Source organism: Desmodus rotundus, chromosome 10 (genome assembly GCF_022682495.2).
Source record: "Desmodus rotundus isolate HL8 chromosome 10, HLdesRot8A.1, whole genome shotgun sequence".
Classification (NCBI taxonomy): Eukaryota; Metazoa; Chordata; class Mammalia; order Chiroptera; family Phyllostomidae; genus Desmodus; species Desmodus rotundus.
Window position 1 is genome coordinate 56,053,733 of NC_071396.1, and position 18,835 is coordinate 56,072,567.

The 18,835-nt window shown below is 39.0% G+C and overlaps 1 protein-coding gene across 2 annotated transcripts in view; it reads right to left on the reverse strand.

The window, feature by feature from the left end:
- Positions 1-18,835, reverse strand: part of LARS1 (leucyl-tRNA synthetase 1) — a 58,499-nt gene that overhangs the window by 27,422 nt on the left and 12,242 nt on the right. For both annotated transcript variants that reach the window (XM_024575106.3, XM_045183903.2), the window contains 11 exons: positions 16,184-16,321; positions 14,729-14,890; positions 14,083-14,195; positions 13,429-13,492; positions 9,740-9,807; positions 9,411-9,636; positions 8,098-8,185; positions 7,939-8,015; positions 2,975-3,028; positions 2,070-2,210; positions 248-325 (listed from right to left, as the gene is read on the reverse strand). In XM_024575106.3, coding sequence (XP_024430874.1) covers positions 248-325; positions 2,070-2,210; positions 2,975-3,028; positions 7,939-8,015; positions 8,098-8,185; positions 9,411-9,636; positions 9,740-9,807; positions 13,429-13,492; positions 14,083-14,195; positions 14,729-14,890; positions 16,184-16,321 — 1,209 coding nt within the window. The remainder of the gene's footprint in view (positions 1-247; positions 326-2,069; positions 2,211-2,974; positions 3,029-7,938; positions 8,016-8,097; positions 8,186-9,410; positions 9,637-9,739; positions 9,808-13,428; positions 13,493-14,082; positions 14,196-14,728; positions 14,891-16,183; positions 16,322-18,835) is intronic.

Sequence of the window (18,835 nt, forward strand, 5' to 3'; positions counted from 1 at the left end):
GTTCAAGTTCTCTGTATGTACTTTGCACTTGTCTATTTTAGAACACTACTTTCATCAATGTTGCAGGTAGAAAGTTCAACCTACATGAGTTGCTAATAGGTCTATTTTCTGCCACAAAACTATATACTGTCTAATAAAGCTCATGGTTCTACTACAGACTCATTGTGCTAATAAACACTGTAAAGTATGTCTATTAACTAAAAGCTTTTGTCCTAAAACAGCCTTCAGAGGATAGCCTATCACGTACAACGTCAATCATCTTTTTCTGAATGGTCTTCTTTACATCTTGAACCTTCTGTCCTTTAAATCCGTCCACCAACATTACCTAAAAGGATGAGAGTGAGAAAAAAATGCATAGGAAATAATTAAAATTCACTTTGGGTTCCCTTCCCCAAACTTTTCCCTAACTAAATTTACTTCCACCCACCAACCCAATATATCTAAGGTGAAATCACATAACCATAATTTTTTATTTTGGCATAGCATGGACAACTAATATTTATAACACATTTGTTTTTCTTTTAGTATAATTAGGATAGCTGTCAAGAAGATGATCAGGAAGAAACACTCACTTCCTTTCCATTTCTCAGTTTTCTGTGTGAAGAGAACTTCACGACACTAACTCACCTCATTCCTGAAGGCTTTGGGAGAAGGTGCTGACCACATCCAGCTCAGCCCCACTTAGGCTTCTCTTTCCAAATCCACCTGCTACCAACAAGCATTCCCCTTTGGTTGGCCATGTGATAAACTTAGCTCTGAGAGGAAGGCCTACTGTTTTTCAACTCTGCCTTTTACTTAGTGGGGAAATCTAATTCTAGAGCAAAGTAGTGGCTTGCCACTGTCACAATTCTAAGCCATAATCTGCTTTCCAGCTGAAACGGACCTCCCTCTACCTGACTTCTGTGTCTCCCAAACAGATTCTAAGCAAAAGACACAAGTTCTTTTTTGACCTTCTAATCCTCTAACACTACCAAAATGCTTCATACCTGGTTAATTCATCATTATGAAATTATATTCTTGATCATTATGATGCAGTGGTGAAGAGTGCAAATCCTAGAGCTAAGATGCCTAGTCTGGATCTCAGTTCTGTCGCTTGCGGGGTACCTGGCTGATCTAGGATAAATTACTTAATCTCTTAGATTGTGCCTCAATCTCCTTATCTGTAAAATGGGGAAAATAGTGCCTACATCATGAGGTTATTTTGACATTTAAACAAGTTAATGTGAAAGTACTATGTAAGTACTGGGTTTTATTATCACCCAAAATGTATAAGTCACTTAAAAAAGACATAATCAATTCTTTATTATCTCGAAAAATGACAGTAAAGGTAAAAACTTTTAAATTTTCATGTATGTCCTTAAATACCTTCATTTTAACTATGTATGGTGTCAGACGGGTACTAGACTTATCAGGGTGATCACTTGCTAAGGTATATAAATGTCTAACCAGTATGTTGTACACCTGCAACTAATATAATATTACACGTCAACTGTAACTGAAAAAAGTGTTTTAAATCTTCGTTCTAACCTTAGCTGAGTTTTTACTTTCTCTGGCCCAGTCTTCTCTCCATGAAATGGGGGAAGGCACACTAACGTGTGCACAGTGATGGGACAGAAGGCTGGGATCACATTTGTCGTGTTCACCTGGCATTTCGTGGTCATTAACGGGTGAATTAATGACCTGAATAAAACTGCTCACTTAAAATATAAAACTCTTAATTTAAAGAGCAAAAGAAGGGAACGCTAGACCTTTGTCCCCAATAGTCTATTGTCCATGTAATAGACCTTTGGAGTTTATTGAACAATAGAACTAAATATCTTCTCAAGAAATTCTTTCTTTAAGAGATTCCTATAGGGCACAAACGTAATTTCTGTAAATATTATTATTCCCCACCCCCCAAAAAACTCTAAAAAGTTTGGAAATAGAAGGCTCTCTTATTAATCTCATATCAGTCTGTCATAGGTCAGTATGCTACTAAAACTATATTGAATTTTTCTATGTATTTTTTAATCATTAAGAAGAAAATCACAGAAGATGGAGTAAATCAAATAAAAAAAATTATTACTTACACCATCATAAAACCCTTTTAGATATAATTTCTCTTTTGCTTCTGCAAGCTTTTCCCGGTCATTCTGGCTCTGAACTTTCAACTCATCACAAATGGTTACAGCAGAGAGATTTCCAAAACCAGGGATTTCAATGACTGGCACCTGCAAAAAATGACGACGTCAGGAACTTATTCACCCTGAATGAACACACAGAAAAAGGGCGTGGTCCTTTTTTTTTGCCTCTTCTATCCCATCAAGTCATTTCAGATTCTATGTATCATTATAACGGTACCAGGCATTAGGAAGTCACACTCACACAGTGACTAACAAACATCCCAGTGTGAACTGTCTTCCTTCTCTGCACAGGACTGACCCAAATCTGTACAGCAACCCCCACATTGTCCCTCCCTTACTACACATTCACCTTCTCCAGCTCTCACTCCTACACTGGCATCAAATCAACTAAATAATTAACACAAACTAGCAAAATTGTGTTAACAACTAAATTTTTGAAGGGTCTTGTTTTTTGGTTTCTAGTAAGTCCTCTGGATTTTTTATGAGAGGTATTTGCTAGTAATTTTACTTTTTCTACTGCAGGCATTAATATGAAAACATTAACATTTTGTCCTTAGAAGCCTGGAAACTGGCCAAACTAGCAAAATAAGCTACATAAAATTGATGATGCGAAAAAGCCACTTGTTTATTCCAGAATTTCAGGTGCCAGGTACTAAGAAAATGCTTATTATTAGTTTTTCTCTCTCTCTTATCTTCCACAGCAGCTACTAAATTAAAATAAACTCTCAAATAAACTCCCTCTTATTTCCATACTCCATTAATTATTTAATTTTGTTACAAGGAAAATGTTAGCTCTCTTTTTTCCTGATAAAGATATGGATATGAATATACTGAGAAATCTATGTACTCACTGGCTCAAATGGCAAGACCATGTCATCTCTAATTCCATACTTTGCTCGTAATGCCTACAAAAGAATTGCAAGTTATCATTAATGATCAACACTTTATTGGTATAATCATTTAATCATTGAGAGAAGAAACTGCCAAGCTGTTTTTAAAGCTATTATTTCTTCTCCTTTCCATACAGAGCAATTTTTTATCTTTACCAAATATCTCAAGAAGAGATCTATGACTTCTAAAAACTCAAAGTATACGTTATAATGAATGGCTTAAATGATGAAACTGTATAGCCAAAGCAAAAATTCACACACACACACACACACACACACACACACACACACACTCTTCATTTAAAATAAGGTTCATATTCTAGGTTGCAATAAAAATGTGAATATCAGAAGCCTTTTCAAAGTTTAAGGACATCCATCACATCACCCAATTAAAAAAGAAAAATTCATACGATCATATCAACACATGCAAAAACAAAAATATGACCAAACCCAGCACCCATTCATGATAAAAACCCTCAGTAAACTAGAATAGAGAGGGCTTGGTCAACTTCATAAAACTATAAAAAACCTACAGCTAACATCATACTTAATGATGAGAAACTCAAAGCCCTCCTATTAAGAAGAGGTAAAGGTAAGGATGTCCCCTCTCACCACTACTTAACATCACACAGCATGTTCTTGGTAATGCAATAAGGCAGGAAAAGAAAAGGTATACAGGTTGGCATAATCGTCAACATAGAATATCCAAAAAAGAATTTAAAAAAAAGCCTTCCTGGAACTAGTAAGCAATTATATAGCAAGGTTGCAGTATAAAAGGTTAATATACAAGTATCAATTGTGTTCCTACATACCAATAGATAAGTAGAATTTAAAATTAAAAACATAATACCATTTACATTAGCACTAAAAAAATTAAATACTTAGGTAAAAAACTAACAAAATATATATAAGACCTATGTGAGGAAAACTATAAAACTCTGATGAACAAAATCAAACAGCTAAAAAAATGGAGGAATATCCCATGTTCATGGGTTGAAAGACTCAATATTTTCAAGATTTCAGTTGTTCCCAACTTGACCTATGGATTTAATACAATCCCAGCAATTTATTATATGGATGTGGACAAAGTAATTCTAAAGTTTACATGGAGAAGCAAAAGACCCAGAATAGACAACTAAACACTGAAGGACAAGAACAAAGCTGCAGGACTAATGCTATTCGGCTTGAAGAATTACTATAAAACTATAGTAATCAAGAAGTGGTGCTGCTGAAAGAACCAACAGCACAATGGAGCAGAACAGACGGCCCATAGGTCCCCACAAATACAGCCAATCAATGTCTGACAAAGGAGCAAAGGCAATACAATGAGACAAAGACAGTATCTTTGACTATTGTTGCTAGGACGAAGAGACATACACGTGCAAAAAAAAAAATGAATTGAAGGCCTTGCACCTACACAAAAATTAACTCAAAATAGATCATAAACCTAGATATAAAACTCCAAGTCATAAAATATAGGTGAAAACCTAAATGCCCTTAGGTATGGCGATGGCCTTTTCAGATACAAAAGCAGAGAAATAACCTATAAAAGAAATAATTGATAAGCCAGACTTCATAAAAATCAAAAACTTCTGCTCTGCAAGACAATACCAAAAGAATTATAAAACAAGCAACAGACTGGGAAAAACTATTTATTGAAAATGTATCTGATAAAGGACAGTTATCCAGTACATACAAAGAACTCTTAAAACTCGACAATAAGAAAACAACCTGATTAAAAAATGAGTCAAAGGCCCTAACCTTAACACCTTACCAAAGATATACAGAGAGCAAATACACCTATGAGAAGATGCTCCACATCATATGTCATCAGGGAAATGTAAATAAAAAGAACAATGAGATACCACCACACACCTCATTAAAACGGACAAAATTCTAAACAATGATAATACCAAATGCTAGTAAGGATGTGGAGCAACAGGTACTCTCACAAGGTGGGAATGTAAAATGGTATAGCCACCTTGGAAGACAGTTTAACAGTTTTGTGTTTTTTTTTTATATATTTATTGATTATGCTATTACAGTTGTCCCATTTCCGCCCCTTCACTCAACTCCATCCTGCCCACCCGCTCCCTCCCACATTCCCCCACTATAGTTCATGTCCATGGGTCATACTTATAAGTTCTTTGGCTTCTACATTTCCTACACTATTCTTACCCTCCCCCTGTCTATTTTCCACCTATCATTTATGCTACTTATTCTCTGTACCTTTCCCCCCTTTCTCCCCCTCCCAATCCCTTATTGATAACCCTCCATGTGATCTCCATTTCTGTGGTTCTGTTCTTGTTCTAGTTGTTTGCTTAGTTTGCTTTTGTTTTTGTTTTAGGTGTGGTTGTTAATAACTGAGTTTGCTGTCATTTTTACTGTTCATATTTTTTATCTTCTTTTTCTTAGGTAACTCCCTTTAACATTTCATATAATAATGGCTTGGTGACGATGAACTCCTTGAACTTGACCTTATCTGAAAAGCACTTTATCTTCCCTTCCATTCTAAATGAAAGCTTTGCTGGATAGAGCAATCTTGGATGTAGGCCCTTGACTTTCATGACTTGGAATACTTCTTTCCAGCCCCTTCTTGCCTGTAAGGTCTCTTTTGAGAAATCAGCTGACAGTCTTATGGGAAGTCCTTTGTAGGTAACTGTGTCCTTTTCTCTTGCTGCTTCTAAGATTCTCTCCTTCTGTTTCATCTTGGCTAATGAAATTATGATGTGCCTTGGTGTGTTCCTCCTTGGGTCCAGCTTCTTTGGGACTCTCTGAGCTTCCTGGACTTCCTGGAAGTCTATTTCCTTTGCCAGACTGGGGAAGTTCTCCTTCATTATTTGTTCAAATAAGTTTTCAATTTTTTGTTCTTCCTCTTCTCCTTCTGGCACCCCTAGAATTCGGATGTTGGAACGTTTCGACATGTCCTGGAGGTTCCTAAGCCTCTCCTCATTTTCTTGAATTCTTGTTTCTTCATTCATTTCTGGTTGGATGTTTCTTTCTTCCTTCTGGTCCACACCATTGATTTGAGTCCCAGTTTCCTTCCCATCACTATTGGTTCCCTGTACATTTTCCTTTGTTTCTCTTAGCATAGCCTTCATTTTTTCATCTGGTTTTCGAACAAATTCAACCAATTCTGTGAGCGTCCTAATAACCAGTGTTTTGAACTGTGCATCCGATAGGTTGGCTATCTCTTCCTCGCTTAGTTGTATTTTTTCTGGAGCTTTGAAGTGTTCTGTCATTTGGGCCATTTTTTTTTGTCTTGGCGCATCTGTTACTTAAAGGGGCGGAGCCTTAGGTGTTCACTGGGGCGGGGTAACGCTGGTCGCTGCGCTGTGACGCTAAAGTGTGATGCTGTATGTGGGGGAGGGGCCGAGAGGGAGCAATGGCGCCCGCTCCACTCTCCACCGGACCTCAATCTTTCACTCCACTACCCACAATCAAACTGGGCCCCTCTGGTGCTGGTTCCCAAGTGGGTGGGCTTGTGCACGCCCTAGGCCCCTGTGGGTCTCTCCAATGACCTCTCCTGTGAGGCTGGGAGTCTCTCCTGCTGCCGCCCCAACCCCCACGGGCGTTTTCAATCAGAGGTTTGAGGCTTTATTTCCCTGAGCTGGAGCCCTGGGTTGCACGGTCTGCTTTGCTCCCCACCGTTTGTCCGGTTTATCTGTGCGCGAGTGTGGGGCTCCGGGGTGCTACCCGCCGCTCTGCCTTCCCCATTCTCCACCACTCTGAGTCCGGCCCTCTCGGTTTATCTGCGGGAATGTGGGGCCGCAGGGTCTGCTAGTGGTCAGACTGCCTGCCCCGTTGGTCCCACACTCCGCCAGTCTCGGTCCTGCCATGGCAACGCGAGTCCTCTCCGCCCCGGCTGCCCTTCTCCACCCCTCCTACCGGTCTGGATGAATGTTTATTTTTTATTTCCTTGGTGTCGGACTTCCTGCCATTCAATTTTCTGTCAGTTCTGGTTGTGCGAGGATGCGCAGTGTGTCTACCTACGCCGCCATCTTGGTTCCAGTTTGGCAGTTTCATACAAAACTAAACAGATTCCTACCATATGATCCAGCAATCACATTCTTTGGTATTTACTCAAAAGAGCTAAAAAGTTATGTCCACACAAAAACCTGTACATGAATGTTTATAGCAGCTTTATTCATAACTGCCAACAAACTTGTTAGCAACCGAGATATTCTTCAGTAAATGAACTGATAAATAAACCGTGGTGATCCAGACAATATATTATTCAGCAATGAAAAGCGATAAGGCATGCATGGAGAAACATTAAATGCTATTACTAAGTGAAAGAAATCAGTCTGAGAAGGCTACATACTGTAAGGTTCCAACTATATGACATTCTAGAAAAGGTAACACCCTGAAGACAAGCAGACAGTGGTTGTCAGTGATGGGAGGGTAGGGAAAGATGAACAGGAAAAGCACAGAGCACTTCTAAAGCAATGAAATGCTCTGCATGATATAAAAATGATTTGTCCAAATCCACAGAATGCACCAAACCAAGATTAAACCCTAAGGTGAACTATGGACTTTGAGTGACTATGATTGCCAATGTAAGTTCATCGTGGTAAAAAGGTACCACTCCGGAGAGTGGTGTTGATAATGTGGAGGCTGTGCATGTGTTGGGGCAGGGGGCATATGGGAAATCTCTGTACCTTCCTCACAATTTTGTTGTGAGTCTACAACTGCTCTGAAAAAATAAAGTCTTTAAAAAAACATTCTATTCAACATTCTATCCAAAAAATATACATATTCAAAATTCAAACCACAGGAAAATACATATACATCAAGAAATAAGTTAGAAATTACAGTTCAAAGATACATGCATAGCTTTTTAGCCTAATCCCATAGTGTAGTTCAGCAGTACCTGACCAATTAGATGATGAGCAGAAAAAAGAATGTGAAACTCAGATACTCACTTGCTTTTTCTTCAAGTCCCTGAGGGCAGCAAAGTCATCAGGAGAGTCAGAAGGAACACTTGTGACTACACCAGTGCCTTGTAAAACAGAGTGTGGAATTGATTAATACAGCCAGAAGTGATTACCACAGTATTTCTATAGAGAAATAAGACTCTTTACCTTTATCCTCCTTAATGGTGAGCATTGGGAGAACATAGATCACCTTGTATGATGTTAGAGGTGCAGAAAGTGATGCACCAAGAATTTCCTGTGGAAGGAAAAGTTGAGCATAAATGGTGAAGAAACTTAGTTTAACTAATAAAATTAAAAACAATGTTACTATTTTAAGCCCACGAAGCTAGAAATCAAAAATATATGAAGTAAAGCAAAAGTCATTCTTTTATACCAACTAGACCAAAAATATTTGCAAATAATTATTAAGGTCTTAAAGAAATTAGTACACGAACACATTACTTATGACATGGTACCCCTTAAGGAAAACAACATAGAATCCATAGCAAGAGCCACAAAAATCGTCACAGAACTCAGACCCAGCAATTCAATCCTAGAAATGTACCTCAAAGGTTAAGAAAAAAACCCTGTTTTTCTTTGAGAAGTCTGCCCAATGACTGTGTTAACCTAGGAACAAATAAAACTTTAAATGATAGAAAAATTATTTAATAAAATATGAGACTTCAACAAGCTAGAATACTGTATATCCATTAAATGATAATTGGGAAGACAAAGTTAATTAAAAAGATCTATCTGGTTTCTCTTAAAAAAATATCAAAAGATGCAACAATATTGGACCCATATTCCCATACGCGACAAACAGCTTACAGCTGCTTGTTCAGCTAAGGAATGAACTTTTCAGTTCCACACAGTACCCACCCACCCCACTGTATTAGATAAGCTGCTTATACAGCATTTACAGTAATACTGCTAAAAGCTAACTACTGTACCCATCTTAAAGGTTGAAAGCTAGTTTTTGATTTATATAATGCATTTTCCGCACCCCAGAATGTGCTCAAATTAACATGGAAAGAAGTTGCATTAGAGAAAGTTAAAAATCTGTTATTAATACTGTTCCCCAAAACTGCTCAGACAGAACTCCAACATCAAGTACAATACTAATGAGACATAATAGAAAAAGGTAGGAAACAATCAAAGACCCACTACAGAGAAAGGGTCACTGCACTGTGGTGCAGTCAAACAGTGGACCACCTTTGCAGGAGCCTGGTGAGAACTCACTATGAAATGGACATGAGAGAGCCTTCTGGAAGACTGGAACTGTTCTACATTTCGATTTGACTGATGCTGACATGAATGTGTATGCACATATGAAAATACACCAAAATACACACTTATGTATACATTTGACTGTAAGTATGCCTCAATTTTAAAAAATGTTAATGTTTTTTCCTCAAGTTTCATTGTTGGAATGTTCCCTCTAAATTTACAAACTAAAATAAAAAGTCTGCTACCAAACTTACCTCTCCCATTAATTCCTTAACAACTGGCACCACGCCACTGTCTTTGGTAAAGCCCTGGTATGACATATTTCTGGCAGCTCTTTGAGTGCAAATGAATATGTCACCATTTGCTGTCTCGAACCCAATGTACTTCATATCAGGGCGAACCCAACAGTTTGTCTGTCCAAACATGGTCTCAGGTCTGAGAGTAGTAGCTACCAAGAAGATATTTTTCCCTTTCAGGCCACTAAGAGGAAAAAAGATGTATTAAAGCAAAAAAAAATGTTGTGGATTCTATCACAAGTATCTGATATTCAAACAGCTGAAACATAACTCTTTGGCAAACCTACCTTAATTTGGATGGATACGGCTCAAGCACTTTCAACTTGATTAAAGTATATTCCTGAGGGCCAACACCCTAAACAAAGAAACAAAACAAAAATTCGAGGGGAAAAAAGACTTGGATTACACCTCCTAACCTATTGAGAGATAGGATTCAAATTCCTAAGATCAGTTCTTGCGTTGTTAGACTAATTCTTTCTTCCAATGAAAAGACTACCAGTGGTGCACGGGCCACATCCACATGAACGTCTAATGTGTAAGAAGTGCCCTGGGGACCACCCTTCCACCCCACACCAGAACTCAGAAACACGACCCAGACTCTACTGAGTAGGGATGGTTTGCTGAGAACTCCCTTGAGAGGGGAGGACAGAAAAAAAGTGGCTTGGATTAATCAATTAAAACAGTTTTTTTTTGCCAAAATGAGAACAAGAAGACAGCAATGCCACAGAGCAGTTATCACAGACATACACTGGACCCAGGGTCAGGTGAGGTACATTCAAAAGCTAGCTTGGATCCTAATTAATGCTTCACCCAAGGGAGTCACAATCTCTTTGAGCCTCACACAAGACTGTCCTGAGGAGCACATAAGACAATGGATACAAAAATGGTTTGAAAAATTATAATATACTATTGAAATTTAGGATATCGCTACCATTGACTGTATTAAAATTTAATATAGGTTTCCGGCCAAAATGGAGGCATAGGTAGACACACTATGCCTCCTCGCACAACCAAAAAAAGGACAACAACAATTTAAAAACAAAAAACAACCAGAACTGACAGAAAATCAAACTGTACGGAAGCCCCACAACCAAGGAGATAAAGAAGAAACATTGATTCAGACCGGTAGGAGGGGTGGAGATGGGCAGCCAGGGCAGAGAGGACCCACAGCAAAGGAAGGGCTAGAAGATCCAGCAAGGTGGTAGACTGTGGAACGGGGCAGGCCAGGCTGCAGCTAGCAGACCCTGCGGCCCCACATTCGTGCATAGATAAACCGGGAGGAACAGCGGGGAAGCAAAGCAGACCACACAACCCAGGGCTCCAGCATGGGGAAATAAAGCCTCAAACCTCTGATTGAAAACACCCGTGGGGGTTGAGGCAGCAGCAGGGGAAACTCCCAGCCTCACAGGAGACTTCATTGGAGAGACCCACAAGGGCCTAGAGAGAGCACAAGCTCACTCACTCGGGAATCACCACCAGAGGAGCCCAATTTGATTGTGGGTAGCGGAGGGAATGACTGAAATCTGGCAGAGAGTGGAGCAAGCGCCATTGCTCCCTCTTGGCCCCTCCCCCACATACAGTGTCACAGTGCAGTGACCAGCCTTACCCCACCCTGGTGAACACCTATGGCTCTCCCCCTTACTACACAACAGGTGCACCAAGACAAAAAAAAGGCCCAAATGAAAGCACAGACAAAAGCTCCAGAAAAAATACAACTAAGCGAGGAAGAGATAGCCAACCTATCAGATGCACAGTTCAAAACACGGGTAATCAGGAAGCTCACAGAATTGGTTGAATTTGGTCACAAGTTAGATCAAAAATGAAGGCTATGCTAAGAGAAACAAAGGAAAATGTACAGGGAACCAACAGTGATGCGAAGGAAACTGGGACTCAAATCAATGGTGTGGACCAGAAGGAAGAAAGAAACATCCAACCAGGAAAGGATGAAGAAACAAGAATTCGGAAAAATGAGGAAAGGCTTAGGAACCTCCAAGACATCTTGAAATGTTCCAACATCCGAATTCTAGGGGTGCCAGAAGGAGAAGAGGAAGAGCAACAGATTGAAAACTTATCTGAACAAATAATGAAGGAGAACTTCCCTAATCTGGCAAAGGAAATAGACTTCTAGGAAGTCCAGGAAGCCCAGAGAGTCCCAAAGAAGCTGGACCCAAGGAGGAACACACCAAGGCACATCATCATTACATTACCTAAAATTAAACAGGAGAGAATCTTAGAAGCAGCAAGAGAAAAGAACACAGTTACCCATAAAGGAGGTCCCATAACACTGTCAGCTGATTTCTCAAAAGAGACCTTATAGGCAAGAAGGGGCTGGAAAGAAGTATTCCAAGTCATGAAAGCCAAGGATCTACATCCAAGATTACTGTACCCAGCAAAGCTATCGTTTAGAATGGAAGGGCAGATAAAGTGCTTCTCAGATAAAGTCAAGTTCAAGGAGTTCATCATCACCAAGCCCTTATTATATGAAATGTTAAAGGGATTTATCTAAGAAAAAGAAGATAAAAAAAATATGAACAGCAAATGACAGCAAGCTCACAGTTATTAACCAACCACACCTAAAACCACAACAAAAGAAAACTAAGCAAACAACTAGAACAGGAACAGAACCACAGAAATGGAGATCACATGGAGGGTTATCAATAGGGGATTGGGAGGGGGAGAGAGGGGGGGAAGGTACAGAGAATAAGTAGGATAAGTGGTAGGTGGAAAATAGACAGGGGGAGGATAAGAATAGTGTAGGAAATGTAGAAGCCAAAGAACTTATATGTATGGCCCATGGACATGAACCATAGTGGGGGAATGTGGGAGGGAGGGGGGGCAGGATGGAGTAGAATAAGGGGGGAAATGGGACAACTGTAATAGCATAATCAATAAATATATTTTAAAAAAGAAATCTAAAAAAAGAAAGAAAATAAATGTCTGTTGTTTTTTTTTTTTTAAAAAAAAAACATAGTCTGTAAACTGGGCATTCTGAAGTCTCTCAAAGTTTTCAAAATTTTGATCAAGTCTTACTCGTATCAGATAAGTAACATCATTATTGAGGGCTGATTATTGCAAGCAGTTGCTAGACTGCATGTGCGTTCAAAGGTAGGAACAAACGATGACACACTCATTTGGACTCCTAAGTGCAGGTACTGGCATGTTGGTTTCCTGTGCGAAGGCTTTAGGCAAATCACCCTTGCTGCACTCAAGTAGTACCAGGAATAATGTTAGTAATGTGTCCTACAGAAACGTAGGGTGAACTGGCATCGTGATGACTAAAAGCACTTTGGAAATAAGCAAGTAGGCATATAATCAAAGCAGGAACAAATGGAATCTGCATGCATCAGTCAGCCCCGAATCTCAATGCCTTTCCCTATGCTCTTTTCAGAGTAGAGCAATCTCCAGGCAGTGCTTCACAAATGTTAGCATACAGGTGAACCACATTGAGAGCTTATTAAAAGACAGATTCCTGGGCCCCAGAGCTTCTAATTCAGCAGTTTTGGGGTGAGGCTCAGAACTGCTTGTCTATCACAAGCTGATGCAGCTGTTCTTGGGCCACTCTTGGAGGAGCAAGGCCTTAGACAAGATACAGGAACCCATAATGGCATTCTGCCTCCCTCTTCACAGCCACCAGAGTATCACTACAATACACCTCAGCTCTGGAATAAAGTTGTTTTTTAGGCCTCTATTTCTTTTTTTTTTTAAGATTTTATTTATTTATTTTTAGAGAGAGGGGAAAGGAAACATCAGTGCGTGAGAGATGTATGGATCTGTTGCCTTTCGCACACCCGCTACTGGGGACCTGGTCAGCAACCCAGGCATGTGCCCTGACTAGGAATTGAACCAGCAACCTTTTGGTTCACAGACTGGCACTCAATCCACTGAGCCACACCAGCAAGCACTGATCTATTTCTTAAAACTCTATGGCCATATGAGGAATTATTAACAACAGCTACTCTGTGTCACAAATAAATACCTCTCCAGTTTGTCTGTCATGATCCATACAAGGCTGTCCATCTTTTGGAGAATAAATGGTATACCTAAAAAAATAAGTGACAAATATTGCTATAATATACAAGTTGTAGCCTAACATATTTGCCAGCATTGTTGTAAACATCTTACAATATTTCTTCTAACTGAGCAAATGTCTACATCTATTATTTATACTTTTATGGGTAGTTCTATTGCCAATCTAGTTATTTAATAAAAGATTTCTGCCTTCATCAACAACAGATTAAAAATTTAAATTCACTTATGAAATGCAAATAGCTTTTAATTAATCTACATAATTAAGGGAGAATCTTAAACAATTTATAGAACAAAAGAATAAACTAAAACACAAATAAAATTACTTTTCTGTTTGGCTGGGAATACCGAACAGAATCTTTAGTGAGATCATAAAAGCCAACGCTCCTATTCTCCCTGGTTCTAGTTGTCATAAACACAAAACAGCTCAGAGGAATTAAGACACTGGCAATACAAAAAGGAAAAGAATTCAGGAGAACAAAAAAGAAAAGCAAAACCATAAAAAATAAAAGAAAGGACAATAGAAAAAAGAAGCCTATGGGGCACTGAATTACAAGAATTATAAAAATTTTTGCTTTTTCATACTGAAGGACAACAAACTCACCGTTTCCCAAATTTAATTCTGTTTCTTTCTCTTAATGTTAAAAACTGCCACCTGACAAATGAATCATAGTAAGGATTAACATCAGTGGTGATGAAGGAACGACGCCAGTCTACCTATTACAAGGAGAAAGGAAAAGGTAATTTTTTGAGAGTTCTGTATAGTCTCTATGAATAAGAATTGCTAGGAATCAATTATTTACTCTTCTACTCTTTATTTTTCCATCTAAAAATTATATCAAATATTAAAAGAAAAACAAAAATTTAAGTTCTACCTATCATATATCACAATTACTACATTAATTTTTAATATGCATATTTATAAACCCACACACATATATTAAACATATAGAAATTGTAATAAATTCAAAAGGAACACTTAAATAATACTTTTAAGTATTCCTAATGTTCTTCATACTCTTTGAATAGAACTCCTTTCTACTAAATGCTACTGTATCGATACTCATTCTAACGTGACAAACATTAAAGTATTTTACTGCTCACATAGAGGCCCATTATCTTCTAACCTGACAGTAAAAGTACCAATTTATTAGAGCACCTCAGGTAATACCTGGTCCAAATCTCATGTAATCACATAAATGTAAATGTGTTCTTTATATTTTCTGAAACTATGGTGGTGATAGGCATACCTTCAAACCCATTCTCTTCAGATCCTGAATAGCCAGTGGTGGGAAATAATCAAGCCAATGTTCTGCTTCAGAAAATTTGACTATCTCTTCATCAGCCAGACCAAGAGATTTCATAATGCTCCACTGGTATTTAGAAGACCCAGCTTTAGCAGCAGCTTTACTCTGAAAATAACCAGCAAAAAAACAATCCATCAAAGAACAACCAACATCTGAACAAATTCTAGGACCACAATAACTCTAAGTGAATAATCCCATTTGGTAAGTTTTTAAATTTCCAAACAATGCTATTGACATGTCAGAATACTGCAGGATTTAGATAGACCATTTGCTCGCCAAACTGTACAGTCTGATGATCACTAGGACTTTGATACCAAAGAAAACTACCAAGTGGGTGGAGCCATGAAGAACTATCATCACAAAGACAAGATCTCAACACCACACCTCTATTTCCCTCTCCCAATAGCACATGCATCTTTTTTCATCTTGATGGCTTAGATTATACTCACAAGAGTTTGTTCATTTCCCAACCTTTACCAATATCAAAAAGGCAACCAAATGCCAGGGGTTGGAAGTAGGCAAAGGGTTTAAACTACAAAAAGGCAGGACAGGGAGTTTTGGAGGTGATGGAACTATTATTCCACATGATATGGCAGTGGCAGAAACATGACCCCATGCATTTGTTAAATCAATACAACTATACACCACAAAGAGTGAATTTTTTTTTTTAAATGTCCATCTTTTAAATCATTTTACTTTATGATCTGGTTCATTTCAATTTCTGACTAATATTCAGTCTCCACATTATTTCTCTTTTATAGTTACAGGAGTTCTGTTCAGCTAGGCTTCAGGTTGTTCTCAAGGGTGGTTGATCTATAATTTATTTGTAATTCTGATGTGGTCATGGGAGGAGGTGAGCACAGCATTTACCTACTCCGCCATCCAGAAGTCCAAGAGTTAATATTTTTTAAAACTCAACCAGGATGCTGGAGGCTGGAATGCAGAGTGTAACAAATGTATGTAAGTATATTATATTATAAATATAGAACATAACCACTCTGAAGGGGATGAAGAAGGAGCTATGGAAGTAACTTTGAAAAACAGTGTGTTAACTAAAAGACAAAAAGAACTATATACCAACACTGTCCTTTATTTAGTAAAATGATCTCTCCCAGGGTTATAGGTTAGCAATTCTAAAACTACTAGTACACTAAGACTGAACCAAAAATACAAATATATTGTGAATAAAGAGAGTCAGGTTTCTCACTGTTGGAGCAAAAAGTCACCAATAAGAAAAGAAGAATAGAACGTTAGAATGAGTCCCAATGCTATAATGGACCAAGGTATCATGAAATTTTTAAAAATATATATACTGTGCTAGTACTTGGAATGAACATATAAATCAGACAAACATAAATATAAAACTTTAACCAAAATAAGCATCATCAATCACCAAACCTTTTTTCCTTTAGCTTTATCCTTAATTATTATATCTTCTGTTTTAGCACTGACTTCTTCCTCTTCCTCTTCTTCATCTGGAAAATCAGGGGGGCAACCATATAGCTCTATTTCTCTTTTCAACTTATCGGCACATGCCTAAACAAACACAACATTAGAAACAGTGAAGTTCAAAATTCAAGAAATAATCTGGGTTTTTTGTTGCTCTTATGACCAACTAAAATTGACTCTGAAATTTTTGTAATATATCTAATATAAATGGATCATTACAGAAAACCCAAATGATATAAATCATGTACCCCTAAATTCACTAATTTATAAATTAGCATTTTACATTTACTCCGCAAGCACTTATTTAACACCCAGAGTACTCAATGTAGTATACCACATGTTAGGCATTAGAAGTACAAGGATCTGGAGGAACCAAGATGGCGATGTAGGTAGACACACTGCGCCTCCTCGCACAACCAGAACTGACAGAGAATCGAACAGCAAGGGGGACCAACACCAAGAAAATAGAAATAAACATTCATCCAGACTGGTAGGAGGGGCGGAGACGGGCACCGGGGTGGAGAGGACTCGCGTGGCTGTGGCGGGACTGAGACTGGCGGAGTGTGGGACAAATGGCGCAGGCAGTCCGAGCACTAGCAGACCCTGCGGCCCCACATTTGCACAGATAAACCCAGAGGGCCGGACTCAGAGTGGCAGAGAACGGGGCAGGCAGAGCGGCGGGTAGCACCCTGCGGCACCACATTCGCCCACAGATAAACCGGACTAACGGCAGGCAGCCCAGGGCTCCAGCTCGGGGGAAATAAAGCCTCAAACCTCTGATTGAAAGCGCCCCTGGGGGTTGGGGCGGCAGCAGGAGAGACTCCCAGCCTCACAGGAGAGGTCACTGGAGAGACCCACAGGGGCCTAGAGTGTGCACAGGCCCACTTACTCGGGAACCAGCACCAGAGTGGCCCAGTTTGATTGTGGGTATCAGAGTGAAAGATTGAAATCCGGAGGAGAGTGAGGCGGGCGCCATTGCTCCCTCTAGGCCCCTCCCCCACGTACAGCGTCACAGTGCAGCAACCAGCATTATCCTGCCCCGGGGAACACCTAAGGCTCCGCCCCTTAAAGTAACAGACGCGCCAAGACAAACAAACAAACAAAAAAAATGGCCCAAATGACAGAACACTTCAAAGCTCCAGAAAAAATACAACTAAGCGACAAACAGATAGCCAACCTATCGGATGCACAGTTCAAAGCACTGGTTATCAATATGCTCACAGACTTGGTTGAATCTGTTCGAAAAACAGATGAAAAAATGAAGCCTATGCTAAGAGAAACAAAGGAAAATGTACAGGGAACCAATAGTGATGAGAAGGAAACTGGGACTCAAATCAACAGTGTGGACCAGAAAGAAGAAACAAACATCCAACCAGAAAAGAATGAAGAAACAAGAACTCGGAAAAATGAGGAGAGGCCTAGGAACCTCCAGGACATCTTGAAACGTTCCAACACCCGAATTCTAGGGGTGCCAGAAGGAGAAGAGGAAGAACAAAAAATTGAAAACTTATTTGAATAATGGAGAACTTCCCCGATCTGGCAAAGGAAATAGACTTCCGGGAAGTCCAGGAAGCTCAGAGAGTCCCAAAGAAGCTGGACCCAAGGAGGAACACACCAAGGCACATCATAATTACATTACCCAAGATTAAACGCAAGGACCTACATCCAAGATTACTGTATCCAGCAAAGCTATCATTTAGAATGGAAGGGAAGATAAAGTGCTTCTCAGATAAGGTCAAGTTAAAGAAGCTCATCATCACCAAGCCCTTATTATATGAAATGTTAAAGGGAGTTACCTAAGAAAAAGAAGATCAAAAATAGGAACAGTAAAAATGACAGCAAACTCAGTTATTAACGACCACACATAAAACAAAAACGAGAGCAAACTAGGCAAACAACTAGAACATGAGGGTTGTCAATAGGGGAGTGGGAGGGGGAGAAGGGGGTAAAGGTACAGAGAATAAGTAGCATAGATGATAGGTGGAAAATAGACAGGGGGAGGGTAAGAATAGTGTAGGAAATGTAGAAGCCAAAGAACTTATAAGTATGACCCATGGACATGAACTATAGGGGGGGAGTGAAGGGGGGGAAATGGGACAACTATAATAGCATAATCAATAAATATATTTTTAAAAAAAAAGAAGTACAAGGATCTATAAGATATTGTATAATGTGTTAAAATTTTGAATAACAGCATTAATAATAGCATTTCTCAATTTAATGGTTGTTACATATACTCTATTAGTTATCATCATGAACAGGTATGAAGTCAGAAAACAGACACAGAGACACAGAATGAGATGATCTACCCCAGCTTATAAAGCTAGCAAGCTGCAAAACACATGCATGAGCCTGGGCTTCCCACCCCTACTCTCAGTTATACCACGACAAGTCCACTGTCAAAAAACAAAGATGACGCCAAGGATATAGTGTTCAAGGTATGAAAAAAACACAAATATAAAATCGTCAACTTTAAAAAGTGGACTCTTTTATACAGAAGAATTTCAGTTAATAAATGAGAAAAGAATGACACCATTGTACAACCATCAATTCAATAATTCAAACAAACAAGCATCATCAAAGGATACCAAAACCACTGGA